Source organism: Aotus nancymaae, unplaced genomic scaffold, assembly GCF_030222135.1.
Source record: "Aotus nancymaae isolate 86718 unplaced genomic scaffold, 86718_ANA_hifiasm-v0.15.2.pri h1tg000029l, whole genome shotgun sequence".
NCBI classification, from domain to species: domain Eukaryota; kingdom Metazoa; phylum Chordata; class Mammalia; order Primates; family Aotidae; genus Aotus; species Aotus nancymaae.
The window spans coordinates 40955787-40978861 of NW_026988442.1; the positions used below are offsets into that span (position 1 = coordinate 40955787).

The 23075-nt window shown below is 56.6% G+C and overlaps 1 protein-coding gene across 1 annotated transcript in view; it reads right to left on the reverse strand.

The window, feature by feature from the left end:
• Positions 1–20835, reverse strand: part of TAF4 (TATA-box binding protein associated factor 4) — an 82923-nt gene extending 62088 nt beyond the window's left edge. The window contains 2 exon segments of the mRNA XM_021672436.2: positions 19457–19628; positions 19630–20835. Coding sequence (XP_021528111.2) covers positions 19457–19628; positions 19630–20835 — 1378 coding nt within the window.
• Positions 20836–23075: the final 2240 nt, after the last annotated feature.

Sequence of the window (23075 nt, forward strand, 5' to 3'; positions counted from 1 at the left end):
CAGGAAGAATCCAGAAGGCGGCACTGTTATCATAGGGATGACCGTTCCGTGTTACTGACCCTGAAGGCCTCTCAAGGGGACAGGATACGGAGGTGGAGGACAGCAAAGCGGATGGTCCTGACTTTGTGTAGGCCTAGGCTAACGTGTGCTAGTGTCTTGCTTCTAACAAGAAAGTTTAAAAAATAATAAATAATTTTAAAAATAGAAAAAAGCTGGCTGGGCGTGGTGGCACACGTCTGTAATCCCAGCATTTTGGGAGGCTAAGGAGAACAGATGACTTGAGCCCAGGAGTCCACAACCAGCCTGGGCGACAGGGTGAAACCTACAAAAAAATACAAAAATTAGCCCAGCATGGCGGCCACTCATGCCTATAGTCCCAGCTATCCAGGCTGAGGTGGGAGGATCTCGAGCCCAGGGAGGTCAAGGCTGCAGTGAGCCATGATTGCGTCACTGCACTCCAGCCTGGGCAACAGATTAAGAACGTGTCTCAAAAAAACAAAAAAAAAGCTTACAGAATAAGGATACAAAGAAAGTAGTTTTTTGCACAGCTATATGATGTGTTTAAGTGTTATTACAAAAGAGTCAAAAAGTTTTCAAAAGTTAAGTTTATAAAGTTATAGTAAGTTAAGGCTAAATTATTACTGAAGAAAAATCTGTTTGTATAAACTGAGTGTGCCCTAAGCATAGAGTGTTCTAGAGTCTACAGCAGCGCGGTCCCAGGCCTCGCTTGCTGCCTCCCACAGAACAGCACCCAGTCCGGCAAGCTCCGTTCACAGTGAGTGCCCCACACAGCTGCACCATTTTTAATCCTTTACCCCGTATTTTTACTGTACCTTTTATATGTTTAGATACACAAACTCACTATTGTGTTACAACTGTATACTCACAAGCCATGCGGGTTTACAGCCCAAAAGCCAGGGGCCACACCACACAACCTTGGCGTGCAGCAGGCTGTGCCATCCAGGTTCGAGTTAGTAGATTCCACAATCCTCGCACAATGATGAAATTGCCTAAAGATGCGTTTCTAGAATGTATCCCCGTCATTAAGTGATGCACGACCACACCTGGGTTATACACAATTCCAGGAAGTACTCCCAAGCCCACAGCAGGCTGCTCTGGAGATGGAGAGGCAGGGCCCATTAGCCACCCCCAGCTTCAGCCTCCCATCAGTGAAAAGACCACCCTGCCTGGCCTTCCCTTAAGACTGACCCCCGCCATCTCCAGCCCAGCATTCCCAGGCATCGCTAACTTGTGCATATTATATGTTTTATGCCTTGGCAGAGAAAAATATAATGTATTTTTTGAACTATTTCCTTCCAAAATTATTTTTTAAGTTTTAGTGCTTGAATTATGCAGAAAAGCATCACTATTCAAAGTAATTTCCTCTCTGAGTGTACTACACATAAAACTTAAAAGGTTTTCAATTAAAATAAAATGCTACCAGAGATGATTTCCAGGTTACATTGTTAAGAAAAAATACCAAGGTAAAAATCAGTGTATATGCTACATTAGTTAAAATAGGACCAAAAAAAAAAGTGCGTATTCAGGTGAGTATGTGTATTTTGAACCATATAAATGTTTTACACACACAAAATTAAACAGAAAATAAAAATAAAATTGAAAACAAACCAAAACACAGCTAAATTGTGTCTCAAGCTGGTAACACAACCACACAAAAATCAGTTCAGTGGAGCTTTGACACAGTACTAATCCAATATCCTTAAAGGATAAACTCTAAAAACAAAGAGTGAGAAGAAACTTAAACTTTACTCTCATTTCACTGTTGTCATTCTGAATCCATGTTTAAGTATATGGTAGGATAAGCCAAGTAAGTATGTTTATGTTACTAGGATGTAAGATTTTCTGTGCAAGAAAAGAGATAAAAATATAATTTCAGCCAGGCGCGGTGGCTCACGCCTGTAATACCAGCACTTTGGGAGGCCGAGGAGGGCAGATCACAAGGTCATGAGTTCAAGACCAGCCTTGCCAACATGGTAAAACTGCGTCTCAACTAAAAATACAAAATAAATATTAGCCAGGCACGATGGTGCATGCCTGTAGTCCCAGCTACTCAGGAGGCTAAGGCAGGAGAATTGCCTGAACCCAGGAGGCAGAGGTTGCAGGGAGCCAAGATGGCACCACTGTACACCAGCCTGGGCGAAAGGGTAAGACTCTGTCTTTAAAAACAAACAAAAAAAGAAACATACACACACACACACACACACACACACACACACACACACACACACAGTTTCAAAGAATTGACGGGCGGAGGGGAATGTGCTGTGTTAAAAATGTATTACCAGCATGACCAGTACCCCCAGCCCTGCCTCAAGTGCTCAAGAGTCATTTTCCTCTACATGCCATTCCAAGGCTCCCTGGGGAAGGGACAGGCCTGGGACAGGAAACACAGGATGAGGCTGATGTCTTGTGCCAGATGCACCAAACAGGCCAGCGAAGGGCAGGAGGCACAGGGAGCAGCCCCAGATGGGAACAGAGGAGCAAGTCAGCCCACGGCGAGAAAAGAGGCCACCCTGAGCAACACATCAAAATTAATCCCAGACAGATTAGTGACTATGAGGAAAAGGAAACCCACAGTGCTGGGATGAAAACACAGGTGAGCAGGGAGAGACAGTCTAGCCGCACTGCAGGAAGGTAACCGGCAAAGCCATGCTGCTCAAACAGAGTCCCATCAGGACGCTCCCTGCTCAGGGGGTCACAGGGACAAGTGTCCCGCACCTCCCTGCCCATGCATCCTCCCCACCGGCCACAGGAGGTCTGGAATGTTCTTCCCTGCCCTTCCTGGGAGAGGCCTGCAGGAAGATAATCGGCAAAGCTGTGCTGCTCAAACAGAGTCCCATCAGGACGCTCCCCGCTCAGGGGGTCACAGGGACAAGTGTCCCGCACCTCCCTGCCCATGCATCCTCCCCACCGGCCACAGGAGGTCTGGAATGTTCTTCCCTGCCCTTCCTGGGAGAGGCTTGCAGGAAGATAACCGGCAAAGCTGTGCTGCTCAAACAGAGTCCCATCAGGACGCTCCCCGCTCAGGGGGGTCACAGGGACAAGTGTCCCGCACCTCCCTGCCCATGCATCCTCCCCACCGGCCACAGGAGGTCTGGAATGTTCTTCCCTGCCCTTCCTGGGAGAGGCCTGCCCTGCCCGCCCCACTTCAGGTGCTTGGTGGAGCTGACAGCGGTTACACTTTCAACAGTGCACCTGTTTGGGTTCAAGCTTCGGGAGAACAGGGGCAGAATCCCTGCACGTGCGAGCACTCCGAGAGTACTGTGGACGAGCGAGTCACGCTGCCTGAGCCACACACCCATGGTCTCGCCTCTATGGTTCTCCCTTGGTGACAGGAATACAGATTAGCATGCGTTTCTTTTCCATACTTTTTGGCCTTTGTATCAAATTTTCTAGGATGAGTACATATTACTCAGAAAGAAAGTAACTGTTTAAAAGCCAGACACTGCCTTGTTTGTGAGCATAAAGCTACATAAGCTATTGTGACATACCTGCTCCTGCAAAGGATGAACCCAGATTCTGTGGCGAAAGAGCCGGGTGGGCATGAAAGCTCTTTCTCATCTAATCCAGAGCAGACACTGCTGCTCAGACCAAGGGAAGACAGAGCTGCCTGCCGGTGTACAAACAGGTCCCAGACACACAGCTCCTCATCTGCGGCCTCTGCAGGAACAGCAGTAACCTCTTTTTCACAACTATAACTAATACATTTTCCTTCATGCAAACACTTCCAAATACTGATGCTCTCCTAAGGAAATGTGAAGTTCCACAGCCAGCATCAGATTGAAGAGGCAGTTAACGAGGCTGTTTCCCACCAGGCTGCTGCAAGCCCTTGCCCTGTGGCACCCCGGTGTAGCGGACGGCAGACACTGGGATTCTGCACCAACAAATGAGCCACAAATGACAACCACAGCCACAACCGCCTTTCCTTCCCTGAGACACCACGCTACACGCAACAGGAAGAAACACCGGCCCCAGGGACTTGCTACAGCTTTACTGAAATACAGTTCACATAAAACAAAATTCACTATTTTAAGTGCGCAATTTGAAAAGTTTGGGCAAATGTATATAGTGGTGTAACCTCTACCACAATCAACATTTAAAACATTTCTATTCACTTAAAACATACCCCGACGCCACACTCCATCACCCTCAGTCCAGGAAACCACCATTGTTCCAGCTTAGCTTTTTCTAGAATTTCATGTAAATGAAACTGTGCAATCGGCATCTTTCCTGCCTGGCGTCTTGCACCTGGTGGGGAATGTTTTAGATGCACGTACTGCTGCGGTGTGCCATGATCAGCTCCTGCGTGGAGCTGAGCAGCATCTCACCGTATGGATTATCACATAACCTGTCACCACTCACCTCGAAATGGACACTTAGGTTACTTCCAAATATCCTGGGTGGGGCTGCCACACACAGTAAATCAGTACTTACCTGTTCGTGCTCCTCCTCCTCCTCCTGTCAGTGTTGAGGGTCCCAGGACCTCCACACCCGCTGACACACAGGATGGCTGCCAGTTTAACTCCGGCTGTTTTCAGGTGGGTGTGTTATCAGCTGCAGCATCCCTCTGGGGTTTTATTTCCTGGAGTCTAGCGATGTGAGCACCTTTTCACACGCCTGCTGGCCATCTGTGTACCTTCTTTTGGGTCTATTCAAACCCTCTGCCCATCTTTCACCATCGTTTCTCATCTTGTGATTGAGTTGTAAGAGTTCTTTATGTATTCTGGATACAAGTTCTTTGTTAGAAATAAATATTTTCTCCCAGTGGCTTGCCTTTTCATTTTCTTAACAACGTCTGTCAACTAGCAAAAGTTTTCTTTTAATTTTGAAGTCCAATGTTTCGATTTTCTCCTCTATTAGTTCATGCTATTTGTATCCTAGGAAATCTTTTCCCAGCCGCAGTCATAAAGACCATCACTGCAGTTTTACTCGTCTATTCTTCGACAATGACTCTCTTTTCAGAAGGGCAACTTCAGTGTCACCATGAGTGGGACACACTCTTACTAACATGGGGCTCTGGTGACCACCACTGCAATCCCAAAGCTGACCAGGCTCCCTGCTTACCCCAAGAGGCCATGCCATCAGCCTGCATTGACACCCATGAAACACCAGCCTTCTAGAAGCATTCTTTTCTTCTGAGAGTCACATGAAGGACTGGTTAAATAGGCACTCAGAGCACGGACTTCTCTTAAAGTGGATGAATATTCGTGAGCGCCTTGAGAAGGAGGCAATGACACAGTCAAGTCTCAAGGAGCCTGCTCTACCCTCTTCCCTCTACAGCGAGACCCGCCTCCTGCCCCACACAAGAAAGGGACGCTGGGACGGATAAGTCCACAGGCAGATGAAGTGAAGACCCCATCACAAGCACAACAGGCCACACTCGAGGACAGCATAGAGGCACCACCGCACTGGAAATAACCAGCGTAAGAAGAGATGGAAACGGCAGAAGATGCTGCCAGCCTCTGCCTCTGCCTCTGCTGTGAGCACAGCGTGCACCGTTAAGCGCAGGTGATGCCATGCGCTTCAGCCACCAACCAGGCTTCGCCATGAGAAGAGCTACCCCTAGCTCCTACCGCAGGAACACGGCAGAATATAAACGCACGCTATCGAATGTCAATCATACCAAAAAGGACACAACCATGAAGCCACAGGTCTATTTTTATAAACACCAGCACCCAGGATTCTTCGCCGAGATATTCAAACACGGGCGCTGCCTGACTCACCGGTGACCCTGTGCTGGGACCATCCCACGTCAGGGTCATCCCAGATCTAGCTCCCCAGCACCCACACCCTCACTGGACCACCCCCCCACCAAGGTGCCTGGGCCCCCACCCAGAGCCACAATATGGGGAGGGGATGTGTGAAAGAAAGCAAGTCTCAAAGTCACCTCTGAAAATGCCCTGAAGCCCTGGAGCTCAGTGCCGAGTCAGTTCCCTGCGGCTGCCACACAACCAGCACCTTCCAGAACAGGGCAAGCCCAGGCAAGAAAAGGGGCTTCCTCTGGGGGTTCCGTTGTAACACAAATGCTTTTCTACAAACCGAGAGGCAGCCCAGCCCTGTACCAGCTCCCCCTGGACACACCTAGGAAAGGACGGGGGTTGTCAGGGGACTTGCTCAGCTGGGCATCCCGAGTGCAGCGCAGAGAGGACAGCGACAGACAGGGCCACCTTCAGGGCGCAGCTGGAATCTCCCTGACTCCAGCTGGCCAGCAGGTCCTAGCTAGCCCCTCCCTCCTGTCCCTGGGATGGACCCTGCTCTTACCCTAACAAAGGGCCCCACTCTGGGGCAATACAAACCTGCTGCACTTCCAGGGTCAAGGCGGGGGCCACACCTCCGTTAAGCAGGATCATCTCCCTGTGTGCCCACCTATGTCACTGGGCTCCATCACCCTGGGCCCTTCCCTAAGTGTCCACCTCGTTCACTGGGCTCAATCCCCACAGGCCCTTCCCTGAGTGCCCACCTTGGGACCAGGCGCCATTCCCCCCGGGCCCTCTCCCAGCATGCCCACCTCTGTCACTGGGCTCTGTCCCCCCCGGGCCCTCTCCCCACATGCCTACCTCGCTCACTGGGCACCATCCCTCCGGGCCCTCTGGCCCCATGCCCACCTTGATCACTGGACACCATACCCCCCGGCCCTCTCCCTGCACGCTCACTTCAGTTACCAGGCTCCGTCCCCCGACTCCAAGCTGCAGCATCTGCACTGTGCCCCCACTGGCACCACCCACCAGTGCCATCGTGGTTGCTGGTTCTCCAGATGCAGCAGTGCCCATGCCCGCCTTCCACATCTGCCCCCACTGTCCCCACCATCAGGACATGCAGAGACGTGCGGGGGCCCCAGGCTGAGCTCCTGTGCCAGTGTCTGACCTGTCCAGGAAGCAGACCCCAAACACCTGTCCTGTAGGGCGGCGGTGAGCATGGGAGGCACACAGGGCCTGGCACCAGCCAGCACATGGCAGGCACAGCACACAGGCCCACTTCTGCAACCCCTGCCCAGTGACCTCTGCTCCGTCTCTGATTCCATCTCCAAGGTGTCATCAGGACCAACATCTGGAGCCCAGGCCAGGCCTTCTGGCTCTTCCACCCCACAGACTTCAGGGGTCCCACTGCCTGGAAGAAGGCCCTGCTCTCTGCACCCTCCTGGGTCTCGTCTGCCTGAGCCACAGCCACACGCACACCTGCAGAGAAGCACCACGCCCAGATCCCCACCTGCCCCAGCCCCATACCCTGCCCACCGGGCATCCCAGCCCAATTGCCAACTCCCCAGCAGCCCACAGCTGCCAAAAAAGTCACTCCAGAGTGAGGCGGGGCCAGGGCAGAGGTTCCAGAGCCCGGTCTCTAGCCCCAGCTTCCCACCTGCCAGCGGTGTGGCCTTGAGCAAGTCATGAAAATGCACTTCGGGAGGGCTCCAACGAGGCCCAGGCCTGCGCCCCAGCCGGTCACAGAGGCCCCTTTCTGCCCACTGGCCGGACACCCAAGGTGCTCAGCTCTGACATGGGACACTGGGAGTGCTGGCCCATTGTGCCCGAAGCAGTCACAGGGCACCTTGGCCTGGCCTGGCTATTCTCCGGCCTCCTCTCATAGGACCCTCCCGTCAGCAGGGAGCCACCCGGCAGCCCCACCTCCACAGGGCCCTGGGCTGCCCCACCTCCACAGGGCCCTGGGCTGCCCTCCCTAGATTGTACCTGCAGAGGAAACTTCATCATCTCGGCCCTGAACACGAGTGCCACCCACCACTCGCTCCCGTCCGTCTCAGCACCACAGGACATCCCAGACCTGTCCTCCCACTACCACAGCCTTGACCCATGGAGGCCACCCTCCCTCCCCACTTACTCGGTGACCCCCACAGCCATCGGAACAGTCCTTCGGTCCCCACAGTCCCTCCTCTGAGGGAGTGGCATCACTTCAGAATCTCATGAAGGTGGCCTGTGGTCCTCAACGCTGCCCCTGCCAGGCCTCCTACAGGTGTCACTGGCCAGGCCATCAACACCTCAGGGGCGTCCCAGGCAGCAGGGACACAGTGAGGAAGCTGCACCCACAGGACGTGCTCCACTCTGGACATCTGCCACCCTTCCTGGACAAACCCAGGTTGCCAGCTCCCACGAGGCTCCAGGGCCTGCAGACACACCAACCACCCTGCTGGGCCATGTCACCTCCACAACCACAAGGAAGAGAGATGACAGGAAGGCAGCCTTCCCCTTCTGCATCCTGCACCGTGGGCTCCCTGCCATCCCCACAGCACACCGAGCACCCAGACGCGCCCAGGACAAGCAGCTCCAAGTAGGGTGCAGGAGTAGGGTACAGGCCGAGTGGCAGCGGCCTGCATAAAGTGGCTGACGTAAAGCACATCACCAGGCTCAACCTCCCCCCACCCTACCCGTCCTCATCCAGCCTTACTCGAACCAACCCAAAGCACAAATCCACACGACGCACGTTCTGTTTCCACTATGGAGCATGGCTCCAACATCTCTCCTTAAAAACCAAATAGAAAAAACAAAGAAACTGTCCTTTGACCCCTTCCCCAAAGTCAGCAACCTACCTCTCCACCTGCTCCTGAACCCGACCCCAGCACTGTCATCTGGCACCAGCCACCTCCATTCCTCTGAGATCGACAAACCTCAGGATGCCCTGCCCTGCACCCGCTCCACACCCCAGCCCCAGCCTGTGTGTGTGCCCTGTGGGTCACCCGCCTCCCCTGCACCAACAGAATGTCCCCACCCAGGTTTCACCTCCCCCACACCAGATAAGCACCCACCCCATGGTTTCAACATCACCATCCCCACGTCCCCACACTGCCCCCACTCTGAACCGCAGGCTCATACCCCAGGTCCCTCGCTGCCCCCACACCACCAGATCCCTCATGCCACCCCCCCATCCCAGGTCCTTCAGGCCAACTCCCACACCCCAGGCCCCTCAAGCCACCCCTACACCCCAGGCCCCTCAAGCCACCCCCACACCCCAGGCCCCTCAAGCCACCCCCACACCCCAGGCCCCTCAGGCCAACTCCCACACCCCAGGCCCCTCAAGCCACCCCCACACCCCAGGCCCCTCAGGCCAACTCCCACACCCCAGGCCCCTCAGGCCAACTCCCACACCCCAGGCCCCTCAAGCCACCCCCACACCCCAGGCCCCTCAGGCCAACTCCCACACTCCAGGCCCCTCAAGCCACCCCCACACCCCAGGCCCCTCAGGCCAACTCCCACACCCCAGGCCCCTCAGGCCAACTCCCACACCCCAGGCCCCTCAGGCCACCCCCACACCCCAGGCCCCTCAGGCCACCCCCCATACTACCAAGTCTCTAGGGCTGGAACTGTGTGGCCCAAGGCAGGTGGCAGCCCTTTCCATGAAAGAACTCTAGTAGCCCCACAACCTCCAAGGCACTGAGGTGACAGCATCCCCAAGCCCAGCCTCAGCAGTCCAAGCAGAGCTGCGTCTGGCCTGCAAAGCACCCAAAGGTGGAAGAGGATGGCCCTGTCACCTGTCCAGAATCAGAGCCCCCAAGGCACCCGATCTGTGCTTTCCAAACTCTCCGAGCTCTGTGGCCAATCAAGTGGGACGGGGGAGGGCCACAGCGGCCGAGCTCAAGCCCCGTCCCGACACCAGGAGCCCACGAGGCCACCGAGCAGGAGAACCAGGACTGCCCCGCTGCCCTAAGACGAGCTCCCGGCCCGGCTCTCCACTGCTCTGGATCCATCACTAAGGGGCTCCAAAAGTGCCTGGTCAGGCAGAGCAGCAGGGAAATGCCGGGGTGTCCACAACCGAACAGAGGAGACGCCCACCTTGAGAAGCTACACTGGAGAAGGGAGCGGCGAGCAATGTTCTACACTGAGAAGCCGCGTCCGTGCACCTTGCCTCCGCCCCGTCCACACAGACCTGTATTGCTCCCCAAGCAACTCCGTCAGGAAGCTGCTGGATCCGCAAGGTGTGATCTGAGCTCACTGCCAAGTGAATATTTGTTGACCAACCAACCAAACTCATTCCCCTGGCCCACCAAGGCCACACGCGGAGGTCTGCTGGCTGTCCACCCGTATCCCACCCGCCCCTAGGCACAAACTGAACCACCCAGCACTCCGTGCAGACAGACACAGCCAGTGACCAAGTCTTCTCGGCTGGAACTAGGCAGAGGCCTGCGTCACTTCTGAGCGGGGGCTTTAAGACCGGTGGTGCCTCCTGGCCACTTGCCGCCCTTGCAGCCGCAGAACTGCGAGGACTGACAGAGATGGACCTCCCCAGGCAGATGAGGTGGCCCAGACCTAGCAAACGGCCACCAGCCGGGGGAAGCCCAAGCACTGGAGGGCCCGCAGGACACAGCAGGATCATCGGGTGAGGCCACAGGCCACACAGGCCCAGCAGCCCCTCACCATGCAGACTCGAGACACTTCATCCTGTGGATCTTCTCTCTGAAAGCCAGGTCCCTGTGCTTTAGGCGTTAGAAACCCCTACCTTCACTCCATACTGAACCATTGCCAGTCTCTCAGCGGCACAGGCGTAGGGAGGAGGCCTGAGGGAGTGACAGGTGCCCTGTGGCATGTTAAGTGGCCTCGGGGTTTTTGAGAAGTCGGTCACCTCTGTGAGCCTCAGCATCTTCACAGAGGGGGACTCTCTTCCGGGACTTTCTGGCTCTAGAGATCTGCGGACCCGCGAATCTGCACACCAACACACGGCAGGAAGGCGAGGACTGCACCTGCCAGAGCAAAGCGGCCTCCATCACAGCCCTGCTACCTCCACCCTCACTGCGCTGGAGGCCAGGAGAGACGGCGACCTTGCAACAAACACTCCACCACACAGGGCTCTCAGCGACAGCCACACCATGTCTTTCTGCCCTAAGAGCTGACAACTCTTTGCTTTGGGCCACCCCCCTGCAACCTCCTCCCACCAGGCTCCTGCACCCAGGCATCCACCCTCACCCATCCCACTCCCAGCACCACTGGCCAGGTGCGCCCTCTGAATGCCTGCCTCTCCCAGCACTCCTCCCTGGCTCCCAAGCCAGCCCAGCCTTGGAGGTGCCAGCAACTGCAGGGCAGCCTTCCACAGCTCTTCTAGCCTACTCTGTGGGGTCTCATACACCCCATGGCCATCAGAGCTGGCAACACCACGACTCCCAGACCCTGACCTGTGCCAGCAGCTGCTCCCCTGAGCTCCTGCCTCACACCAACCACCACTGACGCTCCCTCTCACCCTGCCTGCCCACCTCAATCTCACTCCACAAGGGCCCTTATCCTCACCCCTCTCTTCAGCCCACCCACACCTCCCTAAGCCCCACCACCTGCCCCAAGCCCCTGCCACAACCACCCCATCATTCCCCCAGCTCAGACGCAAAAGTGACCTCTACATGCAACTTTGAATTCTGCCCCATCCAGCTACTGAGGCACTTGGAATCAATTCACACTGCCTGTGACAACCCTGCAATATAATCAGTTCACACTGCCTGCGGCAGCCCTGCAATACAATCAATTCACACTGCATGCAGACCTGTGATATAATCATTTCACACTGTGTGCAACCCTGTAACATAATCAATTCACACTGCCTGCAGGCAGCCCTGCGATATAATCAATTCACACTGTGTGCAGGCAGTCCCGCAATACAATTAATTCACACTCTGTGCAGCCCTTTGATATAATCAATTCACATTGCCTGCAGGCAGCCCTGCGATATAACCAATTCACACTGCCTACTGGCAGACCTGCAATACAATCAATTCACAATGCCCACTGGCAGCCCTATAATACAATCGATTTATACTGTGTGTAGCCCTGTGATATAATCAATTCACACTAAGAGCAGCCCTACAATCTGCATGGAGGACCCCTGCATCTGCTCTTTCCTCAACATGGACACAGGTCCCTGCTGTATGTGGCTCACCCCTTTCTCACCCCTCAGCCTCCTGGGAAAGCGTTCCTTGACTACCCTGCCCAGCAGTCCCCTCTCACCTAAGGGTGCTTATCACAATCAGACACACCTGCTGATCTGTTTCCCTTGGACACACCATGGAAGCAGCAACTGTCAGCCTGGGACCCCCACAGCTGAACCCTGGCATCCTCGTCAGCCTTCCCCCGTGGCTCAGTACACGCCCTCAGAATGCGCTCATGTAGGCCAGGCACAGCGGCTCACGCCTGTAACCCCAACACTTTGGGATTACAGGAGTTCAAGACCGGCCCGGCCTACATGCTGAAACCCCGTCTCTACTAAAAATACAACAATTGGCTGGGTGTAGTAGTGCATAACTGTAGTCCCAGCTGCTCAGGAGGCTGAGGCACGAGAATCGCTTGATCCTGGGAGGCAGAAGTTGCAGTGAGCTGAGACTGCACCACTGCACTCCAGCCTGGGTGATCGAGTGAGACTCTGTCTCAAAAAAAAAGCAAGTACTTATAAAAATGGACACAGTTGGTGAGAATAAATAGCCAACATCTGCATGAACGAGGTCTAATTTCACTTAAAGAAATGCAACTTAAAACTAGATACAATTTTCTTCCTTTAGAACGGTATCCACTTCCAAAAGTCATATTGTGGCTATGCTTTTAAAAGCATTATCTGGTGGAAGGTGATGTGTATCAAAGCCTTGAAAATGCTCAACCCACCAGACACACACAGAGTTAGGCATAAAGGCATTCACCTATGGGGCCACTTGTCACCGTCAGCACGGCACCCTGGTGCAGGGGCCTGTTACGAAATGCTGGAGGCTGAGACTACCGAGGGCCAAGAGAAAGTGCACCAGACACAGGACAAGGCAAGGCACAGACTTGGGTCATGGGAGAATTGTGATTCTAGAAAAGCACAGAAAGAGATCTGCACTGGACACAGGCTGAAGTAAGACACCCCAGAATGTCAGCAGTCTGGGCCAGATGACGATACAAGTGTTTATTTTCTTCTTCACAGTTTTCTTCACTTTCCAAACTTCCTATAATGAAGAAAAACTAATTTTGTAATCAGAAAAATCGCATTGGAGAAGTCAAGTAACTAATAATTTTATTACACTTACAGTTACACAAAAAACCAATCAAGCCTGCTTCCCGTTTCACCCCTCGTTCCTGCCATGATGCTTCTGACACTGACACTCATAGCCTTCTGCAAAGCTCCAAAGTGAGGCAGGCCTGTGCGTTCTGGCCGTGCTCTGAGAGCCATGCGTGGCTCCTATGAACAATGTGGGGGCCACGCTTTTCTGCAGAAGACACAGAAGTTCCTTTAAAAACTTTTCACAAGTTGTTGTCCCAACACTTTAGTGCAAAATCAGAAGGGGAAAGGCTGTGTCTCCCAACCCCGAGGAACAAGGTGCCCGCCTTGCCACCTGTGGTACCTTTGCTCACAGTGCCTGTAGCCCACAGTGGACCAGCTGACCCACAAAGCCTCTGCCTTGGGTGTGCTCTGGCCACACCCAGCGCTCAGAGGACGGTTCAGCTCCCAGGCTCCTAGTGTCCTGCCTGGTCCATCCACTGTCCACTCAGACTCCTGACCCCAACCCCAAAACAATTCCCTTGGGAGCCACAGACCTGCTTCTGCTGGGCCCTCATTCTAAAACCTAAGGTCCAGTTTCCTAGACATAAAAAACTGTTTCAGGGGTTCCTGACTATTCGGAAATGGTCCCTCTGAGATCCATGTGCCCCGACCACCACCCGACCTGGCCACGCTCCTCCCACAACTTTGAGACCAAGATGCCACGTGTGCCTTCCTCACATTGGTGCTTACCGATGATGCCCAGTGAGGGACAAAAAGGCCCCATCAAGACCTCAGGAAGGACAGATGTAGGTCTACACACAAGGCTACATACAACAGGGCTTGTGTGGGGCCAAATTCTCCAGTCCCCAAACACAGTTCCCAACAGACAATTTCTCCCGTCCTCACACACAGTTCCCAATAGACAACTTTGTTCCACAACGTGACACCACGGCAGGAGAAGCTGGGAGCACTTCACTACCCTATCCCGCACACAGCAGCACGCCCTACACCACACAGCAGGTAGGGCTGGAGCAGACCCTGAGACCATCACTAACCAACCAACAGGGGACAGTACTTTCTCAGATGGGAGCGGGGCCTCGAGGTGGACAACGCGTAGCTCCTTGTTTTTTAAATGCTGTCATTCTTTGGTGCAATCATTCATTTAAGATATGCAAAAAACAAAAGTTTTCATTTGAAACTTTCACGGTCCAGCCATGCAGAAATTAATTTCCAAACAGAACGCTCAGCACTTGCTCTGCTTCACTCCTCCAAGTGAGAATTTTGAAAGAACAGCTGTGTACACGTTTGCAGTTGACGCCACCACAGTGCCATAGCAACCGAAGGCCCACCTGGAGGCAGAAGCACCCAGGAGGCCCAGGTGCACAGCACCCAGCACAGAAGGGCCTGCAGCCAAAAGCCCCCTTTACTTAACTGCTTTATTGCTATCAAAGGCCTGATGAAGTAAAGGCCCTCATCCCACTGCCTGAGCCAGGCCCCAGACAATCAAGGGCCTGGAGGTTCCTACTGAGCACCACGAAGAAAAGCAAAGCACTTCGGGACCTCTGCAAATTACCCCAAATCTCAGGCAAGCTTCTCCAGAGCCCTGCTACACCTCTACTTCAAGATCCTCAAAAACAGCTGCTAATTATGCTTTGATCAACTCACATATAAACAACAATTTATAAAAGCTTTCTTCAAATTTATCATTTAAGTGGAAGAAAGCTCACATTATACACTGGAGAAGACCGTGGAAGCAGAACAGGAGTCGCCTCAATTCTACTCTGATTGCAGGTTGCACCGCGCCCACCACTCTGTCTGCTGAGACCCGTCTGTGCTGCTCTGACCAAATGCCACCTCCCGGCCACCCTGTGCCCATGTCTTAGGGCCAACTTCCACAGCACATTGGGGAGCCCAGGGATGGTCCTGGGAGCCAGGGTGGCTGTGCTCTCTGACCTGGAAGAAGGTCAACTCCCCAGGTGCTTGTGGCCTGCCTCAGGTCCATCTGCCATGAAGCAAGCGGGACACCCTCTCCTACGAAGCTTCTCACAGGCCCTAAGAAACTGGGCAACTGGGCTGGGAGCGATGGCTCACGCCTGTAATCCCAACACTTCGGGAGGCCGAAGCAGGCGGATCACATGAGGTCAGGAGTTAGAGACCAGCCTGACCAACATGGAGAAACCCCATCTCTGCTAAAAGAAATACAAAAATAGCAAGATGTAGTGGCGCCCACCTGTAATCCCAGCTACTCGGGAGGCTGAGGCTGGGGCTGAGGCAGAGGAATTGCTTGAAGCTGGGAGGCAGAGGCTGCAGTGAGCTGAGATCCCACCGTTGCACTCCAGCCTGGACAAGAGGGAAACTCCCTCTCAAAAAAAAAAAAAAAAAAAAGAAACAGCAACAGTAGGAAACTTCGAACGTCGTTCTCTGTTCAAACTTACAGACCTCTCTGTGAACGCAGCACTCAGGCTCGGTAAGCAGTGAGGAGAAAGGCTCCTAAGTGTGACAGGACCCCGAGTCCTGGCTGCCACCAACCCATGAGGGTCACCAGCTCCAAGACACCAAAGGCAGGTGAGGTCCATCCCAACCTGTCACCAAGATGACTCTGTTCATCCCGAAGTCCATGGTGACGACCCCAGCAGTGGGGCAGGGAGCAGGGGGAAAGGAAGGCCCGGAGCAGCAGCTCTGCCCTACGCTAGGCAGAGTCGTCCAGGGCAGACTTTGCGCAGCTCCCCAAAAGTTCTTTCTGCTTGTTCTTTTCAAATGTCACTGCTATCTGGGTGCATCAAGAGGAACACTGGGTTAAGGCCTCTGCCTAAAGCGAGCCCTCCACCTATGTCCAGGCCTCCAAAGGCCACTGCAACCCTCTCCTATGTTAGGCAGGCAGGCAGCCACTGCCCTAGGGTGACCCACCTGCGACCTCAGTAACTTCCTCGTTGACAGAACCAAAGTCAGCTGCCACACCAAACACCTCGGTCACTGAGAAAACGTGCAGTCTGGATCATGTGTGAAAAACAGAGAAAAATGAGGGGAACCGGGAGACCTTGGAATAGCGAGTGCCACCTGACGGAATTCTTCACCAAACAGGCAAACCCATTTTACAGGTGGGGACGCTGAGGCTCCCAGGAACAATATACTCCTCCCAGGTCAAATGGCAACAGTGCCCTCAGGTCACAAAATCTAAACTTCTAGGAATGTCCCTTGTGCCAGAGCACTGGCTGCCACCACTGGCCACCAGAACTGGCAGTTCCCACAACCTCAGGGGTAGCCCTCTGCATGATGTCACTCAGCATGGGGCTGGACCCGCCAAACCCAACCCCTGTACCCACAGCATGGTCAGCGGCTAGTGGACTTTCCCCCTCCTTTCCTCACAGATGGGAACCAATGCTCAAGACACCACCCAGAGACACACATTCACCCTGGGAGCACTCATCCTAAAATACGCAGCGAGCACACGCTCCCTAGGCCAAGGGATCGAGGCCCATGGTGAGAAAGTGCTTTTCTGTACCGAAATGAGAATCTACTCTTGGCCCAAACCTTAGAGCAACAGGGGAGTAAATTCTGTGTGAAAGGAGAATCGACCAAGATACACTAAAGAAAAGGCAAATTTGCTAGGCCAAACAATAGCCTTTAGAAACAGGCATCTTTAACACACACCTACCTGAAGAGATCTCTCACACCATTTGCAAACATGCCGATTTGGGTGTCAGATCACTTTTTCCTTCTCTCAGCTAAAATCATGATATAACTATGACATTACGACTGTCCTAAGCTGTATATAACTAGTGCTTCTCCATGTTCTTGGGACAAGTGTGTCACCTGAAAAAATCTCACTGAAGCCATGTTTCCTCCTTTTTCCCCAGTGAACAGAATTTAGACTCTGGCACCTCAAACCAGCAAATCACAATTACATTAACATAACTGTCTTTACAAAACTGTCCTGACAAAGAATATCAAGACAGCCGGCTAAAACAAAATTCAACATACATGGTGTACTGCGGGGCTGAAACACTCAGGGCCTAAGACTTAGCCTTAAGGGTGAAACCTCTGTCCCCTCCCTTCTCCCACCCAAGACCTCCATGGAGGGAAGGCCTGGGAGGGGCAGGCCCTTTCACACCCCAGCCAATTGCCACCAGTCTGCTATTCCACTTGACACCTACGTGCAGCTTCAAGAACCCTGCCCACCCCTAATACTCCCAGCTCCGCCTCAGTTTGCAAGGCTGAGTTGTAACTAGAATGAGTTATTAGTCAAGCAAGAGTTATAAGTTCCTTCCATCTTTGTTCTAAACATTCTTATTGTGAAATATTTCAATGAAGCCAACTAGAATAATTCAATATTGTGTGATCAATTACGGAAAGTAACCAGAGTATTTGCAATTTGCCATTTTGATTTATAAAATTAAGTTGTACTGTTTAAAAGAAGGTACTCTGGTTTGGGGCATTGGTAATTTTATTGATACTTTTTTTTTTCCTTTGGCAGTTCCTGAAATAACACAATCAGAATTCCTCATTAGGAATTCTGTAGATGAACCGCAGGGGAGCATGAAGAGATGGGGCAAATCTTTCATTTTTTAGACAGTAGCATTGAGCCCCTTGAAAGCACCGCTCTCAGCACTGCCACCCAAACGTCTGTGTGAGCTGTTCCCTGTCCTCACACACGGGAATCACAGTCAACACTCCCACAGTTGTTTCTCAAGGTACCTCCTCAACAAACACAGCCAACCCTAAAACTGACCTTAAAACAGAAGATGGAGGTGAGTCCCAGGATCACTCATGACAAATACAGCAGAGATGCCCTTTTCCAAACATGTATTCCTCCACCTCCTCCCAAAATAGAGAGACAGGCTTTACCTCTGCAGAGGCTCAGTGCAAGAGAACCCGGCCAGCCCTGCATGGCACAGTCCCATACCTACCCAAGGGGTGCAACAGGCACCTGGCCTGCGCTGAGACACGTGCGACTGCTAAGAAAACACTTTAATAATAAAGCATTGTGATATTTTACATAACAGACCACAGCCATCAATCACCTCTCCACAACATTACTAAAGATCGGCCACATTTCCTAATAAAAGGTCAATATATACATTAAAAACAAAACCAAGCCTTTGGTAAAACACTCCTGCAAACGCTTCAGGACCCCAAAAGCTTGTCATAATGGGCATCTCAGCAACCCCGGGGGAGCTGGCTTCCCAGCTGTCTCCCTCCCTGGAGCACCGCAGCCCAGCGGCCGCCGGGACACGCTTTCCCCGCTGCAGTGCTCCCTGCACCTCCCCTGTCGGGAGTCTGACCACCAGTCCTGAGCCTCACATACTTGGACAGGAAAATCTTTCAATTCTCAAGATACTGCAACCCGGTCAAAGTGACCAATAGCTAGCTCCCTTCAGAGAGGGGACACAGGAGGGACCCACGCTCTTCTTGTAGTTCCTACTACTGCTGCCACCGCGCTGCTACAACTGCACGCGACGCGTCACCACAGGCCGGGGAGGAGCTCCCCAGCCCAGCACCCACCACGGCGGCTGGGGAGGGACGGGGAGCCCCAGACAAAAGCAGCCTAGCGTGCAATGCTGGCCAGGCAATCTTTCCCATCAAACTTGAGGGGCCCTGAGGAGTCAGAGACAGCCAACTAGACAGGAGCGTGAGAACTGCCAGGCGGAAGGGGCGCCCGAGCCCCAGGCATCCGCAGCGAAGCCAGTACCACCCCGAGACCCCTGCACAGAGCGAGAGCATCTGCTGCCACCGCCCTCCCTCTGCTCTCCCGAGAGGGCAGCAACCAGAGTAGCTGGGCACTCCTTTAGGCACCAACGCAGCGCTGGAAGAGACCGTGACACAACGGTCTGAAACCCTACTCCAGAGCGCGGCTCTCAGCAAGGCTGCGCGCCGGGAGGGCTCTCACAAGGTGCGCCTGACATCTCTGCCTTCCTGGTGGCAGCAGGGAAACCCAAGCCTTCCATCCAGACTTCCCCAGCCCCGAGGAGGGGGCGTCACCCTCCCCCCTTGTCCTCGCCTGGAGATTGGGGAGGCTCAAGCCCAGGGTCACAAAGGGGCAAGAAGGCTAAATGGGGACATACATAGGCCACACACCTAACTGCAGAACTGGGCAGGGGACAGCCGATGCCACTTAAGTCCTGCCCTCGGCTCCGCAGACCACATCGCCTGGCCCAGAGAGCGCCTGCGCTGAACCTTCGAACCCCCCGGGGAACAGGTAAGGACTGCTCCATTAGGAGTCCTGGCTGAGCGGCTCCGAAACAAACCAGCCCCAAAGCACAGGCAGCCACCGCAGACGTCAGGGATGAAGACGGGGAAGCAGGCTGTGGCGACTCCCACTGGCTCACTCGCAGGCAGCCACCTGGACTGGCCCGCACCTGGGCAGCGGCTGCCCCTCAGCCTGCTCCAGCCATCGGCCTGCGGGACAGATGACCTTAGCATTCCACCAGCGGAGAACTTCCTGGAACTGGCAGCTGGCGCTGCTGGGACCCGCCCTTCCCTCCCGCCCCGTGCGGCCACTCACCTGGGGGCAGCTGGAAGTTCTGGATGTTGGTCGGGTTCTGAGGCGGCTGCGGCAGGCGAGGGGCCAGCACGGTGGGCGTCAGAGTGGCCCGGATCCCGCTGGTGGTGGCCGTAGGTGTCCGGGGCAGGCTCTGGGTCACCGCGCCGGCCGCGCCTTTGGGCAGCCCGGTGGGGGGTCCCAGGGGCAGGCGGCGGAACGGCGGCGGGGCTGGGCAGAGCCCCTTGCATAGTTGGCCCGATGACCATGCTGGCCGCCGTGCTGGCCGGGCCGCTGGCCGCCAGGGTCTGCGCCGGCGGGGGAGCCGCCTGCACCACCGTCTTGGGCGACTCGGCCTTGACCCCCGGCGCGGGCGCCGCGGCCGCCGCGCCGGGCCCAGGCTGTCCGCTGACCCCCGCGGGGCCCCCAGCGGTCGGGGCGGGGGCGGGGGCCGCTCCGGCGCTGCCCCCGTTCTGGGCGGCGGCGGCGGCGGCGGGGGGCGGCGCAGCGGGCGCGGCGGTCGGGGGTCCGGCGGGGTGGCCGGGCGGCCGGGCCAGGGTGGCGGGAGCGGGGGGCGGCGGGGGCGGGGCGGCGGCGGGGGCGGCGGGGGCGGGGGCGGCAGGGGGCGAGGGCGCGGCGGGCGCGGGGGGCGCGGCGGCGCCCACGAAGGGGGACGTCTGGATGACAGTGCCGGGGGCGGCGGGCTTGGGCAGCGGCAGCAGCGCGGCGGGCCCGTTGTTGACCAGGCTGACAGCAGGTGCGGCGGCGTGGTGCGAGTTCAGCAGCGCGGCGCTCCCATTCAAAGTTTGCGCGGCGCCGGGGCCGGCGGGCTTGCCGGAGCCGGGGCCGGGGCCGGGGCCGGGGCCGGGGCCCGGGCCGGCGCGGGCGGCCAGCGCGGCGGGGCCGGCGGGCTTGGCGGGGCCAGCGGGGGCGGGCTCGGGCCCCGCGGCGGCGGCGGCGGCGGCGGCGGCGGCGGCGGCGGGCACCGGGGCGCAGGCCCCCGCGCTGCCCTCGGGCGGCGGCCTCAGCTTCGCGGCGGGCGGCGCGGGCCCTGCGGGGACAAGGGGGCGGCGCGGTGAGGGGGGGCCCGGGCGCCGCGGCCCCCCGCCCCCCGGCCGCGCTCTACCTGCGGGGGGCGGCTCCGGCGCCGCTCCGGGCGCGCCCTCGGCGGGGGCGGCCGGCCCTGCGCCCGCGGCTCCGGCCGGGCTGCCGCTCACAACATGGTTCCCGAGCGCGCCGGCGGCCGCGGCCCGCACCTCGGGCGTGCGCGGCGCGAGGTGGTGGTGGTGGGCCGCGCTGGCCGCCAGCTGCGACTCGAGCGAGCCCACCAGGTCGCTCACCACTTTCTCGTCCACCTCGCTGTTGAAGAAGACCTCGTCCAGCAGATCCGAGCCCGCCGCCATCTTTTTTCCTCGGCCGCCGCCGCCGCCGCCGCTCGGGCCGAGCGCGCCTGGGCGAGGAGGAGGTTCCGAGTGGGGCGGGCGCGGGGCGGGCGGGGGGCGGCGCGCGGCCGGCGGGGGGCGGGGGCGCGCGGCCGGGGGGGCGGGGGAGCGGGGGCGGCGGCGGTGCGCAGGCGCGGAGGCCGCGGGCGCCCGGCGATTGGCTGCGGCGAGCGCTTAAAAGGCGCGGCCAATGGCTGCGAGCGGTAGAAGCCGGGGCGCGGGCGGGCGGCCGGGGTGCGGTGGTGGCGGCGGCGGCGGCGGCGGCGGCGGCGGCGGCGGTGGGGAGCGCGGGGGCTGGGGCTCGGGTTCCGGGCGGCGGTCCTGCGGCGGGCGGCGCAGGGGCGGCAGGGCGGAGCGCGGGATGCGGGGATGGCGCGCCGAGCCGGACCGGGGCGGCAGCGAGGCCTCGCTCTTTGTCTCTACTGGCTCCAAAATGGCTGCGGCGGCGCTAACGGGAGCGCCTGGCCGGTCGCTGCTCGCGGTGGCGGCGGCGCGGGGCTGGCCCGAGGCCCGGGGAGCAGCGCGCGGGGCTGCCGGAACGCCGGCGGGGCAGCGCGCAGGCCCCGGAGCGGGTGAGCCCGGGAGGCGGGCGAGGGCGCGGCGGGGACGGGGACGGGGACGGGGACTGGGACGGGGATCTCGCGGCGCGCCCTGAGGATGGGGACGGTCTCCCGGCCTCTCCGAGCCGCTGCGGGGAAGCTGGGTCCGCCCCTGGCTCAGCCGGTCCGGGGCGATGGGGAGGGGTCCTGCGCGCACGGCTCTCCTCACCCTCCCATCGTGACCACCCCGGGCCCTTCCTTCCATTTTTAATCAATAAACCAAGCCGCCTGGGGTGACCGTCCCCGCACCCAGCTGCTGCCTTGGAGACGAGACTGTCTTACAAGCCTGTAGGTAAGAGCACGGTGCCTGCCAGGCACCAAACCGAGTTCCCGAGCGTGAAGCCCGCCCGTCTGGAAGTAGCTTTTCATCTTCTGCGGGGGGAGGGGAGTAAGTTACCTAAAATAATGTTCCCAAGCACCTTCTCTCTGGAAATACTTCACCGAAACTTCCAGTCCCCTTTTTCTGCGTGTTTTATTTTCCAACCAAAAGATGGTGTTATTGGACATTTCTAGTGGTTTTCCTTTCTTCCTAAGAGCCCAGAATAGGTTTCAGAGAGACGCTTCCTTGCCTCGGACCTCACGGGGGACCAGAGGCCACAGGCTCAGTCTTCGCAGCTGAAGACAGCCCCGCAGGAAGCAGAGACCTCGGGACGACGAATGACGTTGCTGACAAAAAACGATTGATTTTAATTGTTTTAAGAAAGGAAACTGCTGGTCTCAAAAACAGACCCGAATTGGGCCCTACTGCCGGTTCGCATTGCAGCCTTTGAAACGAATGGAATACGGGACCTCAGCCCAGGCGTGTTCTCTGCAGCCGCAGCAGCCAGCGAGCGTGGAGGACGGAGCCTAGGAGAGGCGCCTCCCCTACAGGAAAGCAGTGTTTGGGGAAAATCGCTGTAAACGGACAGCTGGAATTTTGTACCTGACCTTTGGCTCCCAGAAGGCAGGAAAGGAAATGAATGGAGCAAGCTGGGTATGGCGGAGAGGGCACCTCTGGGGGCTCCAAGGGGCACCTTGAGCTCAGTAGTGGGACAGTCTGAATTTTCCAGAAAGAGCAGAAATGTAGAGTGATGATTAAATCTCAGGATTTTTAATTTTTAAGTGTTGACAACTAATTAGAACATTTTTAAAGTAGGTCAAACCTCCAGGCAGGCTGACCAGCCCCATGCACACTTGCAAGGTGGGGCACAGGCTCACAGTACAGCTGGTGCCCTCAGACTGGAGTCGAGGCAGAAGCAGAACGCAGGACTCGCGTGAAACCGACCAGGTTCCAAGGCCCCTAGGTCCCAAAGGCCGGGGTAACTTGGAAGGTTCCCACGCCCAGGCCCCCACTCTTCAGGTCCGCTGCTGCTCAAGTGAGATTGTAATGAGTCTGGTGCCTTGTACACACAGTGGTGGCTTCTCTGTTCTCCCAGGCCCTGGCGGGAGCCCGTCATAAGGTAGTCAGGGCTCTGTAGGCTGGGCTCAGCCTCCTGCACTCACGCCTTTGTTGGCATTACCCAAGGGTCCTCTGGGGAACCACCCAGCCTGGCAGCTGCAGCAGCTGTGGGGCACGAAGGCTCTATGCCCACCTATCCCAGCTTCCCTTGCAAGGAGGGTCTT